We start from the raw sequence: 14,618 nt of genomic DNA, 5'->3' as shown, positions 1-14,618 counted from the left end.
ATGGAGTCAGAGCTAGGTGTCCTCACACTTGGGAGCTCAACATTCACCCCTTCATGGGATGATTATTGCACAACTACTGTGTGCAAATCACGTTCAAGGTTCCTAGGTGACCTCAGCGAATGAAGCAGACATCTGCCCACCAGACTCACACTCTTAGCAGCAGACAATAAACAAAAGTTCTATTTTACTTCATTTATGCTTTACTGTTTTAAAAAAATTTTATGTGTATGGCCTTTTTTTTTCTTGCCTTTGTATCAGTGTACCAATACATGACTGGAGCTTTGTATCAGCACACCAAATACATGACTGGTGCTTGAGGCGGCCAGAAGAGGGCGTCAGACTCCTTAGCACTAGAGTTACCGATGGTTGTGAACCACCATGTGGTTTCTAGGAATCAAGGCAGGGTCCCCCGAAAGAGCAGCCAGTGCTCTTACTCACTGAGTCACCTCGCCAGGTCCCCACAATACTATTTTAAAGAAGGAAATTATATTTAAAAGGTAAAAAAACTAAAAAATGCAGGACATAAAGGGGGCAGGGTTGGTACGACTGCTCCCTGGGGAAAGTACTTGCTGCTAAGCCTGAGACCTGAGTTTGATTCCCAGGCCCCACTTGATGGGAGGAGAGAAATGACTCTGGCAAGTTGACCTCTGACCTCTGTGAGCCACGGCTCATCCATGCCTACCCAATAAATAAATATACGATAAATAGAAAACGCCCTTTGAACTGTGAGATGTCACTTTGTTATACAGCTGCACTTTCCATGGCTGTGGTAATTCCACCTCGCCCACTCCAGACCGCTCAGGGATTCCGGGCGACAGAAGCCTGTGCTTTTTTAGCTTTCCTTCCCACTCAGCTTGGGCACCTGGCCCTACTCTGTTACTATTCGTCCTTCACTGGCTCCTGTGTCGCTCTCTGTAGAAAATGGGGCATCCTCGCCTGTCTCTCGGATGCTACTGGAGCCCACATCCTGCCACTGCCACTCCAAGCTCAGGGTCATCAGCCCACACTGGGTTTAGAGCCTCGAAGGACCGTGCCATCTCTCTCTCTTGTAACGATTTCAGGCTTCCTTCCCATCCGTGGAAACCCTCCTGCCTCACGAAGAGGAGGCTTCTGAGCTCTCCCATCCCCACCGTCATCTCCACACTATCTGCAAGCTTGCTTGCCCGTGTGTGCGTGTGGATGAGGCTGGAGAACAACCTATGGGAGTCAGTCTTTCTCCTCCACATAGGTTCTGGGATTGAAATCAGGTTAGGATGGATGGTAAACAAGAGAGTCCATCCTCTGAGCCATCTCACTGACCCCTGCTCGGCGGGTATGTGAATCACAGGTGCCTGGTGCCTGCTGAGGTCAGGAGAGGGCAGCAGATGCCCTGGAATGGGAGTTGCAATTGTGAGCTGACTTGTGGATCCTAGGAACTGAACAAGTGCTTTTTGGCTTTGTTTTCCTTATTTATGGTTGTGGCTGTCTTGTCTGCTTGTACATCTGCACACCAGAACAGGGCACCGGATCTTACGGTTCTATAGTTAAAACTGGTTGTAAGGTGCCATGTAGCACTGGGAATTGAACTTGGTTCCTCCGGCAGAGCAGAGCAAACCCCCTGGGCCCGCTTCACTCTCTGAAAGGGATATCCCCACACCTCCCCACCTCCCCTTCTGTCCCAAGGGAAAGCTTTTGTAAGGCATTATGGAAGCAAGTGTCACAAATCAGTGGGTTAAGGAGGAATCGGGAGTGGAGTCACGTACAACACTCAGGTTTTCTCCTAAGGTTGAGCTCACTCCCCAGGCCTCATCTCTGGTTCCATTTCCTGAAGATGTCAGAGTCAGGCAGACTCTCTAGGGGCCAACGTTAGGGGAAGCACCCTAACACCTGTCCTCCTAAGGGCTTCTGACCACAGGTGTTTCCCTCTCCAACCATTCTGGACCTCTCTGATGATTTCTGATTAAACAGCCCAATTGGGACTCCCTTCCTGACCTCCAGAGCTTGCAGCTACTCTACTCAATCACCCTCCAGCTAAGTTCTATTTTATTACATGTGATCTCTTCAACACGCCAAAGTAGTGATCAGGGTGGGAGGCTAGGTCAAAAATGATCAAAATTCTGGAGAAACTGCAGATAGCAAAATATACACAAGTGAAGATATTCAGAGCAGGGCATGGTGACACTCACACACACACACACACACACACACACACACACACACACACACACACACGGTCACAGAGAGCAGGAGGAGGAAGCTGAGGAGCCGAAGGCTTGAATTTAGCTAAGGTTGGGCAGTGGTTGGCAGTACAGCAGCAGCTGTGACTGTCTTCAGCAGTTGTCAGATGGTTCGGGACCCTCCGTATTTAAAGGGCCCGAGAGTGTAGCTACTGAGATTTCACCTCTCCAATGGCCCATTATCATGGCCTGGCCCTTTCCCTAGTGCCCTCCTCTCACCGAGGGACAGCCTATTGAAAAGCAAAGGATGGAGCGTTTAAAGTCCAAGTCTGATGGTCTTATGGTCACTCATCCCTCCTTGAAATCCATAGACTGAGAAAAACTGCCCCCAACTGACACCTCACCGGGTCCTGCTTCATGAACCCGGAAGAGCTCCAATTCTACTTGTTCGTAATTGGACATCTAGGTTACCAGACACACTGGAGAAAACCTTGATTCAGTTAGTGAAGCTGATCAGTTCTCGAGACCTCTGCTGCTTATGATCACACTCTGTGACCTGGAGCTAGCCAACTACCAATATAACCAATCTCTCTCTTCGGATGCCTGCGGTAAATCTGAACCTAAGGTCAAAGTGAGGCAGAAGAAACAGCAATGGGAAGAAAGGCCAGGGTGCTACCCAGAGAAAGATGAGACTGAGGCCTTTTTTTTAAAATTTATTGTGTATAGTGTTCTTCCAGAAGAGGGCGCCAGATCTCATTATGGATGGTTGCTGGGAATTGAACTCAAGACCTCTGGAAGAGCAGCCAGTGCTCTTAACCTCTGAGCCATCTCTCCAGCCCTCTTTTGTGGGGGGAAGAGGGACAGGGTTTCTCTGTAGCTTTGAAGCCTGTCCTGGAACTAGCTCTTGTAGATCAGGCTGGCCTCGAACGCAGAGATTCACCTGCCTCTGCCATCAAGTGCTGGGATTAAAGGCATGCGCCACCACCGCCAGGCTTGAGGTCTACTTTTAAGATAAGAGAACAGCATGTTTGTAAACTTAAGTCACTTATGACATTTATATAGCACCAGGTGCTCAGATGATATCTAAGTGTCCAATATGTATGCCTTTTTATAAGAATGCTAATGAGAAAGGGGCTGGAGAGATGGCTCAGTGGTTAAGAGCACTGACTGCTCTTCCAGAGGTCCTGAGTTCAATTCCCAGCAACCACATGGTGGCTCACAGCCATCTGTAATGAGACCCGGCGCCCCCTTCTGGCATACGGGCACACATGGAAGGAATGCTGTACACATAATAAATAAATCTTAAAAAAAAAAAAAAGAATGCTAATGAGGGGGCTGGAGAAATGGCTCAGTGGTTAAGAACACTGGCTGCCTTTCCAGAGGACCTGGGTTCAAACATCCCCCGCACCCACATGGCAGCTCACATCTGTCTGTAACTCAGTTCCAGGGAATCTGACACCGTCACACCAATGTGCATAAAATGAAATAATTGGTTTTTTTTTTTTTTTAAAGAATGCAATGAGAAGGCTGGAGAGATGGCTCAGGGGTTAAGAGCACTGACTGCTCTTCCAGAGAATGCAAATTCAATTCCTAGCACCTACAAGGCAGCTCACAACTCTCTGTGATCTGATACCTTCACATTAATGCACATAAAATAAATTTAAATAAATTAAGAAAAAAAGAACCCTAATGAGGTAAGCATCCCTACACCCCCATTTTGCAGACAAGAACACTAAGGCCCAGTAAGTAACTTTATCTGAAACCACAAAGCAGTAACTTGTGAGTGGGAGAGCCAGGATTAAGATCGTGACAGGCAAAGCCCGAGTTCATGACCCCACTATACTAAAGCATATGTCACAGATGGGAGAAATGCCTGACCTGGCCGAGTCCCAAACCAGCTTAAAGCAGGTGGCAAAAAGCCATCCAGGTTACTGCCTGAAATTTATTGATACCAGATCCAGCCAGCACCAGCCTCTAGCTAGCCTTCCTGCCTCCACCTCAGGAGTTCCGGGGAAAGGTGGGCCTCACACTCCTTCAATCCTACGTACACTGAGCAGGCCAGACATATGGGCACAATCTTTATTTCCCTTGCCTGGACCGATGTCCAAACGGCAAGAGAGACATACTGCAGATGGAGACAGAAGCCCTCCTCAAGCAGTCTTTAATTCAGCGCTGACCCCACTACCCGCCCTTTTTCACGGCAGTGCACCCCACATTCCAGAGGACGGGAGGCGGGACTTCAGTGGTCGCAAGCCTTGCTGGCATGTCACACAAGTGCTTCCGAGAGAAGGCACAGATATCAGGTCTAGAGTCCAGTCAGGTACAGCCGGTCCTCAGGACCGGGTGTCCCGAGCCCTTCTTCGGGGTCTGGGACCACAGCTGGAACTAGGTATGGAGCCCAGGCCGGGGGGTGCTCCCGGAGGTTGGTAGCCACATTCACTGGGGTCCAAGGGGTCCCGACTGAGCAGCACCCACACTGCTGGCACATGGCGTCGAACTGTAAGCGGGTCTAGGCCCGTGTCTGGTGAGGTTGGGACCCAGCTGTCCTCAGTCTGCAGGAAGCGAAGCTTGGTGAGTTGGTGCAGGCCGGGAACCCGCCGTTTAACAATCTCCGCACAGCTGACGGCCTTTCCCGCAGCCCGGCCGGAGCCTGAGAACACCACGTGCCTTGTGCTTCCCCCCTCCAGCCGACCCAGCGCCAGTCCGAGCAGATTTCGGATTTTGCTTCCATCTCGGACTCGCATTTCCAGGGTGTCGGGAGGTAGCTGGGGTATCGGGGAGGATGCCGGCAGCTCGACAGAGCCAGCCCTCCGGTAATGTTCCATTCCGCTCCGGTGGTCTTGGGGAACCTCTCTTGCTGTGCACTGGGAGAGAGGACCAAATGAGAGATAGGAATATGACCAGGTGCGTCCTCCATCACTCCGTCCAGGACATGGGATCTACCCCTCACCCTAGCTTCTCAAGGCTGGGGCCAAGAGTTACCCCTAGAGCCTTCTCGAAGTCCTTGCACGAGTCTCAGACACCGACAGACCCAAATCCCCCCCCCTCCCCCGCCCACCTAACCCAAGCTATCTGGGATTGGGCCATGCTTCATCATCTCAAACTCTTCTGGGCTAAGTCCCGGACCCCTCACCCACAACTCTAAGAACAAGAGCATCTCCTCACTAGGCTTCTGAGGACTGGGACAAGGGTCCCTCGCTCCGTGCCTTCAGGGAACAGGAGCAAGACTCTTGGACCCAGGCTGCCTGAGGCACAGCCACGAACTCGCACAAAGAACTCCCGAAGGAAAGACCCGACCCCTCCGGGCTCTTGGCCGGGCCGAGCAGACCTCATCCCTAGATTACCAGGGTTGGGTGGCTGGAGCCAGGCCATCCGGGAACTCGAGAGTGGGAGCTCGCATGGAGGACTGCTCGGACCAATCGTGGGCGGTCCGGCGAGCTCCCCGGTCGTGGGTCGTTGTCCCAGGCAGCAGATATCCCTTTTCCCCACGTCTGAGTCCCCAGCCCCTGGAATTTGGCTCTTACCACTGTGGCCAGTTCACGCTCGAACCTCCCGGTGTAGTCAAGATGGCGCGCGGACCGGGAGCGCGCGGGGCCTCGGGGCCGCGCACGCAGGGGGCGGGGCCTGAGGAGAACCCCGGAGGCCGTGCGGCTCAGGACGGAGCTGGTACCCGCACCTCTCCAGCCTCCTGCGGTGCGCGTGATGATGCCGGAGCATGCCAGCGCCTGCAGAGGTGATGCCCGGGAGAGGAACACCTATCGGAGGAGTCCTGCGCCTGAAGAACGCGGATTTGTGCCCTTAAATGATGGATGGCGCGCGTCACCGTTGACACACATCAGTGAAGGTGAAGCACTGGTGGATACAAACTAAGGAGAGACCCTTACTTACGGAGTTCTGAACTCCTGGGACACTGGGCAACCCTGGCGATCTTCAGTAGGGACTAAGCCTTAGCTTGTGCACAACTCATTGCCCGCAGAAGATTGGCGTATAGGCTGGGAGGATCCGGTAGTGGTGACCCTGGGAAGGGCCCTGTGCCCCTACACCATCATAGCGCTTTCGGCCCCGGGGGCCCACAGAGCCTAGTATAGTATCTAGAGTAAAATAGGCTCTCCAATATTTGTCCAGTGATATGCTGATTAACCACCGAAATGGCAAGAAGAATTGAGAAGAAATTAACTTTTAATTTGGTTAAAAACTCATAGGAAGTTTTGGGAAAGAGCCGGCAAATATTTGGTTGGAATAGTTGAGGATGATTGCTAGTTTCCGACTATTTTAGACACGCCGCATTTTGCCTGCCAGCAACATTCGGGGTGCGTGGTCTACAGGCGGTTGAAGAAGCCGAGGCGGTCCCTCGGACCACAAGAGGGCAGCATACACTTGGTGGAGCGCGGCTTTCCTATCCATAGTCCCTGCTCCACCTTCCGTCCCGATTCTGAAATTTACTACATCCAAACCTTTGGGCTCCTCTTCTGGCTACTGGTATGTGGTATCACAAAGCCATGCCGCCTTGCTCTAAACGTCTGCTTGTTCCTCCACGACCATCCAGGGAGGTGGGCCCACCTGGTAGGCCTTCCACTTTCCCTGGTCTTTCCCCAAACCCTATAGGCAAATTAGGTGACTCTACCCGTGCCCTCGTTACCTGCCATGGATCTGGTACTTAGAGGGTAGTTGGCAAATGTGGGATAAATAAATATATAATGCCCCACGGTATCAGTCAGATGAGCGTTCTACATCTCTCAGCAAGCTAGACCAGTACAGCTTCCCAGCCCACCCTGATGGGGGTTGACAGCCCTCCCTGTCACCACTCCGTTCTCACAGCCAGGCCCATCCTAGAATGGCAAGCCAGCACACTCCTTCAGGGGTCAGTTTATTGTCGGTGGAATAAATACACAGATGGGGCGTGCAAACCACGATGCTAAGGTAATCCGGTCTCTGAACGCTGGGCCCCAGTCGAGCACACACGGGAGGTCTTTGCGCTGGATAAATACAAAGCTGCCTCTGTCTCGTGAAGACAGGCTGGCTGTCACAGGACCCTGGAGCTGCCGCCTTTCCTGGCCTGGCCAGCCGCTGTCACTCTTCTGCTGGCTTCACTTGCTTGGCAGCCTCGAGCTGGCAGAGCAGTTCATCCCACTGCACGAACTGCTTGGAGAGAAGCATTGTCTGCTCGTGAGTCAAGGTGATAACGGGGGTCTGAATGAGGAAGCAGAGAGGCTGTGCATGTGCCCAGAGGGGTGGAGGAGGGAGAGGGCAGAATGGGATGAGAGCTTAGGGGTAGCAGAAACAGGCTGGGGGAGAACACCCACTAGGCCCACAAGCACGAAAGATACAGTCTTGTTATACTCCTCCAGCAGAGCCTTGGACTCCTCGGTGATGTCCATACACTGGTCCTGTGGGCCAAAGGATGGCTCAGAAAGGAGTTGAACAAAGCCCCATGTCGCACTGAACTGCCTGCCTCATCATTCCCTCCAAACCTAGAAAGGACGACGCTCAGAGAACCCGGAGGAAAAGGAGCAAACTGCAAACAGGCACTTTCGGTCCTAGACCCAGTGCCCTAGACAGCAGCCCAAGGTTTCCACACATTAACATACCCTCCTCTTCTGTCCCTATGTTTTTCTAAGAATTTATTTGTTTTTATTTTATGTGTTTGGGTGTTTTGCCTGTATGTGTACACCATGTACAGGCAATACCAAAAAAGACCAGAAGAGGGCGTCAGATCCTCTGGGATTGGAGCTACAAAGAGGTTGGTTTTTAGGGGCCATGTGGGTATAGGGCCAAGCCACCTCTCCAGCCTCTTTGTCCCTATTTCTAAAAAGTCTCTGAACTTGAGAGATATTTCACCCATAGTCAGAAACAAATTCTCAGGGATTATTTGGTTCCTCTCAACCTCATCCTCTACTGTGGAAGGCAAAAGATCTGGAGATGGCCCTAGGCCAGTCCTTCCCCTCCCTGGTGTCAGCAGACATGGTGACGCCGTCTCCACCTTCCCTTCCGGTTCCCTCTCCTTCCATACCTGCTGCTGGATGTGGATCTGGGCCAAGCGCTGCAGGCGGGCAGCATGCTCGGGAACGGCTGTAAAACACAACGCACGCTGCCCAGTGATGCCTGTGCCCTCCCCCGGGACTGTTCAATAGTCTATTAGGTCGTCGGCAGGATTAGAGTATTGAGTAGAGAAGCTAAACAAACGCCAGGTTTCATCGACCCCTGTAAGCTGGAGGTGATGGTGGGGCTCCCTGCCCACCCCAGCCTCGCTCCAGGACCCACGGGGTGGGGGTAAGGGGAGAACAGGTACCCGGGAGGCAGATCCATAAAGCCCTCAGTATTGCTTCTTTAGAGCAGGGCCATGTAGAGAGAGCTTTACCTGTTATAGGCCCTGCCCCTTTTGCTCTCAGCCCAGCAGGGTTAGAGCTTCCTGGCCTAAGGGATAAGGAACTTAGGTGGGCTGGGTATGAATACCAGGTCCCTACACTGGCCTCTTGGGCTCCGACACCGAGAACCTTGGCCACCATGTTACGCCTGCAGCTTTAGGCTGTCAGATACTAAAGCGGGTAGCTGATCAGGACAGGGAGAGGGAGCTGAGAGAAATACCTCTAGAGACAGACAAGATGGATATCTGGATTCAATTAAAGCTGCTGCCTGCTTGTCAAAGCCCAGGCCCAGAACTCTCTTAGCAATGCAGCAGAAAACATTCACACAGCCGGCAGGAGCCCTGACAATAAGACCTGGGCTCTGCAGCACCCTGAAGGAGATGCTTAGGGGTAGAAAGCAGACGGAATCTCTGGAGTTGGGACTGCTGGAGCCTGTGCTGGTGTCTGAGGCCCAAACTGCCTGAGGCCCTGGACCTAGGCTCTTACTTGCGGATTTTAACCATAGTCAGGGGACAACTACACACAGGGTAGGGAAATGAGAAGGGGCAGATCCCGCATTCACACAGAGAAGCCTTGGCCCCACCAACCACCTCCCCAAGCACGAGAATGGAGCTGCAGCCCCAGAGATGTACCTTTGATAGACGCGCTGTCCAGCATGGGCATCAAGGCGTCCACTTGTTCCAGGAGTGCCACCTGGGAAAGGATGAACTGTTCCTCTGCGGAACACAGACAAGACATCAGCGGTGAGGCGAGCATGGGCGTTGCTACAGCCCTGCACCAGCGGGCGCAAGGCTGGGCCCCAAAGCTCTGAGCAGCAATTGTGCCCACTGGTCCCCTCCCCTGGGTGTTCATTCCTATCCCGCCCGGCCTTTCCTGGGTGCCCCTGCCTGACCCATCCTGAGCCTAAGAGCATCTCAGACTCTACAAATCCCCGCCCCCAAGTTTCAACCCAGATCCTTCTTCTCCAAGCTCCTACTGACCACTTAGCAAGGGCTCCAGGAAAGATCTGAAAGAGGAGACACGCAGCAGACCGTGTGGGGCAAGTTCTGCTCATGGGCCCTCAGAGCTGAGACGGACTGGGAGGGGCCAGGGCAGAGAGAGGCAGGATCTGGGCTCTTCCATAGAGCAGAAGCTCGAGAGTGAGGCTGTCATGTGCAAACGATTGGGGGAAAGGACACCCGGCCATCAGAGAAGAGAATTCACGGAGCTGGCCGGGAAGGCAGGAAGGCAGACTGAAAGGCTAAAGTGCGAGGGTCTTATCCTAGCAAGGAGAAGCCGACACTGGGGCTCATAAGCAGGCCTGTGACATGATGGAAATGCTTGTGAAGTTGGGACAGCGTGCAGAAAGGACGAGAAGGTGACGGAGGAGACAGACGGCCATTGTCCACGTGTCAATCATTTGCACATGACAGCCTCGCTCTCGAGCTTCTGCTCTATGGAAGAGCCCAGATTCTGCCTCTCTCTGCCCTGGCCCCTCCCAGTCCGTCTCAGCTCTGAGGGCCCATGAGCAGAACTTGCCCCACACGGTCTGCTGCGTGTCTCCTCTTTCAGATCTTTCCTGGAGTCCTTGCTAAGTGGTCAGTAGGAGCTTGGAGAAGAAGGATCTGGGTTGAAACTTGGGTGCGGGGATTTGTAGAGTCTGAGATGCTCTTAGGCTCAGGATGGGTCAGGCAGGGGCACCCAGGAAAGGCCGGGCGGGATAGGAATGAACACCCAGGGGAGGGGACCAGGGCACAGGAAGTGGTGGGGAAGCGGGAAGACTCCTGGAACTGGGTGTCTGAGCCATGGCACTGGATCTAGGAGCCTTCTGAGAACTCTGACAGCCCCCTCAGCAGGAGCTGCCCCTCCTCCCTCCAGTCCTGAATGTATATACAGCCATTATGTCTCAGGTTCCCAAAGCAGGGACTAGGATCATAAAGGAGAAAGTCCTAGAAGGGCCTTTGAGAGGATACTGAAGTAGCACTGCAGGCCCAGAGGTGACACCATGCCCAGCGTTGACTACAAACTCGCAGGATCACCGTGGGCCTCAGCCTAGAGCAAGGCCCGTGTTCAAGAAGGTAGTTGGAAGCCGGGCGGTGGTGGCGCATGCCTTTAATCCCAGCACTCGGGAGGCAGAGGCAGGCTGATCTCTGTGAGTTCGAGGCCAGCCTGGTCTACAAGAGCTAGTGCCAGGATAGGCTCCATAGCTACAGAGAAACCCTGTCTCGAATAAAAAAAAAAAAAAAAAAAAAAAAAAAAAGAAGGTAGCTGGCAGGCTATATGTATGGTAGCATGGAAGAGGGATGACATCACTGCATCATTGCGGGCTCCTCCACAGCTGATACCCTCAGGTGCCTGCGCACGGAGTCTAGCATCACCTGCTAAGATGAACTGCAACTTTGAGGCATCAGGCATGGCGATGCGATCGATGTATTCAGGATCCAGGTATTTGATCAGGTCTTCAACTAGCAAAGTTGCAGGAAAGAAAAAAAAAAAAAAAGAAAGAAATGGGACTTTAGTTTATAAAGGAAATTTAGAGACAGGCAAAATGGTTGAACAGGTATAGGTAACTGCTGCCAAGTCTGGTGACCTGAGTTTGATCCCTGGGACCTACATGGTGAAAGGAAAACTGACTCCCACAGGCTGTCCTCTAACCACACACGCGTACACACACATACCACATAAATGTTAAAAATATTTAACTTTGGGAAGGGCTAATCCTCGGGGAGATCCCTGAATTATGAGCTGGCCACACAGTGCCAGATGAGCACACCCACTGGGTCCCCTACTCCCCAAATCACCTAGCATCACCATCTGCGGGCTGACCTCATGCTCTGGGGCCAAAACCAAAAGAGCTGCCACCGCTCTGCCGCACTCCTCCCCCCAGATTCCCGCCGACCTAGTCTTCACCAGGGTACCCTTCTCCTCAGTGCCACAAGACAAGCTAGCATTTTGTCTAATTCCGAGTTACTGAAAAAATTACCAGCTATAATCATTTAAAATGTTGGCTGAACCAACACTGCCTAGAGAAATGCCGCACCCTGTCCCCCTTCTCCACCGGGGAGAGCTCTGTGGAACAGCTTACTTCCAGCTGCCAACCCTGGACACCGGGCATAGGCCTGGCATTAGTCCCTAAGAAAGCACGCCCCAGCCTACCACATCAGCAGTCATGTGCCTTCCGTTCTCGAGGGGCTGTTCTAGTGACAGGCGGGCTGAAGGGCAGGGAGGCAGAACAACTGGATGGACGCCTAACAGAAGTACTTACTCTTTTTGTAGAGAATCTTCACCCTCTCCCTCTTGCTGGCAATGTTCCCTAAAGCCACCTGCACCTTGACCAGACCGTCAGCCACCTGAAAGGAAGTGGAGGTTAATTCCAAAGTTAGACACTTGAATTAAGACTTACAAGAACCCGGATGTCGTGGGTCATGCCTTTATAATCCCAACACTCCGGAGGCAGAGGCAGGCAGATCTCTGTGAATTAGAGGCCAACCTCTGTAGAAATAAACAGGCTAGCTAAGGGATAAAACAATTATATTTTTTACTTATTATAAGAGGAAAACTCACAGAACAGGAAACAAGAAATCCAAGTTCCGCTGTGTCCCATGGGGATCACCCAGAGAGAGAGCGCCCCTGGGAGTGACTGCATTTCTCTCTCGGTCCGGGAAGCCACGCCTTAATTTAGATCCACCTCTTTTTTTAATATTTATTTATTTATTATGTATACAATATTCTGTGTGTATGCCTGCAGGCCAGAAGAGGCACCAGACCCCATTACAAATGGTTGTGAGCCACCATGTGGTTGCTGGGAATTGAACTCAGGACCTTTTGGAAGAGCAGGCAATGCTCTTAACCTCTGAGCCATCTCTCCAGCCCTTAGATCCACCTCTTAAAGATAATTGGCTAACAAGGTTTTCTCCTTCATCTCCCCCTTTTGTCTAAACAAGAGCGATCCAAACCCAATACAAAACTATATTCAATAGGAACAGATATCAAGTATAAAATTACAAACAACATAAGCAATATTAAGCAAGGAACACATGACAAATGTTTTAATAAACATTCTATCCCAAGGGGTCTAAATTTTTTTTTTTTTTTTTTTTTTTTTTGCTTTTTCGAGACAGGGTTTCTCTGTGGTTTTGGAGCCTGTCCTGGAACTAGCTCTTGTAGACCAGGCTGGTCTCGAACTCACAGAGATCCACCTGCCTCTGCCTCCCAAGTGCTGGGATTAAAGGCGTGCGCCACCACCGCCCCGGCTAAGGGGTCTAAATCTTGCATCACAAATAAGCTTAGCTAAATCATGAGCACAGAGATACACACTGGAGACATGACGGCATGAGAGGGGCAACTGGACCTATGGAAGCGGAGGGGCCTGCAGAGGGCTCAAAAGTACAATATTCCAACAGTGAGTGGTCAGCTAGGGGGTGAGGCTGAGGAAGTAGATGAGTTGTCAAGGTTTTTGTTTTTGCAGAAGGTGAGGAATACTAATACTAAAGGAACAAATACACGAGGGCACACACAACACTGACATTAGCAGCCGGAGACAAGAGGGAAAGGAAAATCAGGAGGGTCATAGATGCCAAAGGATAGAGTGCTTTGAAAAGCTGGTTCTCAAGTTGGAACACAATCTGCTGGTGATGTTTGCACAGAAAGCGCATAGGCCTTTGATGTATTTAGCTCCAAAGCATCCCTGACACTACCAGACGTTCTCCAATAAATGACATCCACATCATAAAAAGGGATTTAAGGGTACCTAAGCTTTTTGTCAAAATTCAGACACTATGTTCGCCCACATCTGAACACCCAGCACTCAGTTCCTAACCTCCCTTATCTGGGCCTACTCAGATCTCAGTTCTGAACCCTGGAGGCTTCTTCATCCACCTGTGTTCAGCCTGTATGGCTCTCGTTCCCGTGCAATTCATTTGGCAGTTAATTTCTCAGGGTCCCAGAACCACACTCCATTGCGGCCTTCAGCTCTTACTGAAACTCCCATTAATCAGTTTTTGAATTTGTCTAATCTCCTTCGCGCGCCTGTGAGCGCAAGGGTGGAGTTTTAGTAAAAGTTCTCCCCGAGCCCATCTCAAACAGGCTTAAGTATCCGTCCCTCATCCCAATCCCCTCGAGAACGGATCCCGAGGGTCCGATTCGTTCCAGGAGGTCCCGGATCTTTGTTATTTCAAAGGCTGGGCTGCGGACGACGGAACAGAAGTGGCTGCATCCGTCCCGAGGGCAGGACCACTGGCCCGCTCCTGTCCTGCCCCAGAAACGGACCATTGGACCGGGCCGCTCACCTTCCTGGAGCCCCGGGTCCCGCCCGGCCCGTACACCCAGCGCTCCAGCTCCTCCACTCGGGACTGCAGCCGCTGCACATCGGTCAACGCCGCCATCACTTCTGCAGCCGGGCCTCGGCCGCCCGAAACAGCTAGAGGGTGGGACGTCCGCCCAAAGAAGAAGTCTGGCCAATCCTAGAGCACCGTTGCTCCTTGAAAGGAACTGACGTCACCGTTTAGGCTTTGGATGTCGGAAGTAACCAGACAGCTGTCAAAGCAATCTGGTTACCTAGGTAACGTTCTGGGTCCCGGCCCTATCCTAGTTTCCAGGGCCTAGTTGTCAAGACTTTTAGTGTTCTAATTCCAGGATACAGAGTCTTTTCCACCCCATTCCCTGAGGGTGCGCGTATAAATACACCCACTATTCCAGGACAGGTTCATACCCACCCGCAACAAAAAAACGTGAGCAGAAGTGGCTGGATTTGTAGAGAACTTTATATATCCCTTGCCACACACTAATACTGGTCAGAAGGCAGCTTCCCGGGAGAGACACCATACATTTTTGGAATCTTTTAAGGCTCAAGTGAATTGCACCTAAGCTTCTCATCGTCAGGACTTACACCAGTCCGATCTGAGTCCGTGCTCTGTGTGGTGGTACTAGGAGAGAAAGCAGGGGATGGCTTCAAGTTTGACTCCAACCGGTTCCACACAGTGGACTCAAGACCGGTCGGGAGACAACACAGCGAAAGCCTGTTTTATTTTTTTAAAAGTGCCCTTCTATTCTCACAGGACTCTGCCATTTTCCCTTCCATTTGGACAGCTCAATGCAGCCTGTGTACTGTTCACCTCCC

General features: G+C 51.9%; 2 protein-coding genes across 2 annotated transcripts; both read right to left on the bottom strand.

Moving 5' to 3' along the window:
* Positions 1-4,221: 4,221 nt before the first annotated feature.
* On the bottom strand, positions 4,222-5,771 carry Rpp25l (ribonuclease P/MRP subunit p25 like). The gene is made up of 2 exons (XM_050156069.1): positions 5,681-5,771; positions 4,222-5,020 (listed from the first exon to the last, which is right to left on the bottom strand). The coding sequence occupies exon 2, from the start codon at positions 4,979-4,981 to the stop codon at positions 4,490-4,492; it is 492 nt and encodes a 163-aa protein (XP_050012026.1). The 5' UTR covers positions 4,982-5,020; positions 5,681-5,771; the 3' UTR covers positions 4,222-4,489.
* A 1,235-nt stretch (positions 5,772-7,006) lies between these two features.
* Dctn3 (dynactin subunit 3) lies at positions 7,007-13,950 on the bottom strand. Its single transcript, XM_050156068.1, has 7 exons — positions 13,789-13,950; positions 11,766-11,850; positions 10,879-10,965; positions 9,154-9,237; positions 8,167-8,225; positions 7,484-7,543; positions 7,007-7,316 (listed from the first exon to the last, which is right to left on the bottom strand). The coding sequence occupies exons 1-7, from the start codon at positions 13,882-13,884 to the stop codon at positions 7,227-7,229; spliced, it is 561 nt and encodes a 186-aa protein (XP_050012025.1). The 5' UTR covers positions 13,885-13,950; the 3' UTR covers positions 7,007-7,226.
* Positions 13,951-14,618: the final 668 nt, after the last annotated feature.

This window comes from Alexandromys fortis, unplaced genomic scaffold (assembly GCF_014885135.2).
Source record: "Alexandromys fortis isolate MF-2015 unplaced genomic scaffold, M_Fortis_MF-2015_v1.1 scaffold_92, whole genome shotgun sequence".
NCBI lineage: Eukaryota > Metazoa > Chordata > Mammalia > Rodentia > Cricetidae > Alexandromys > Alexandromys fortis.
The sequence above is the reverse complement of the archived record's forward strand: the minus strand, read 5'-3'. Positions and strand labels throughout refer to the sequence as shown.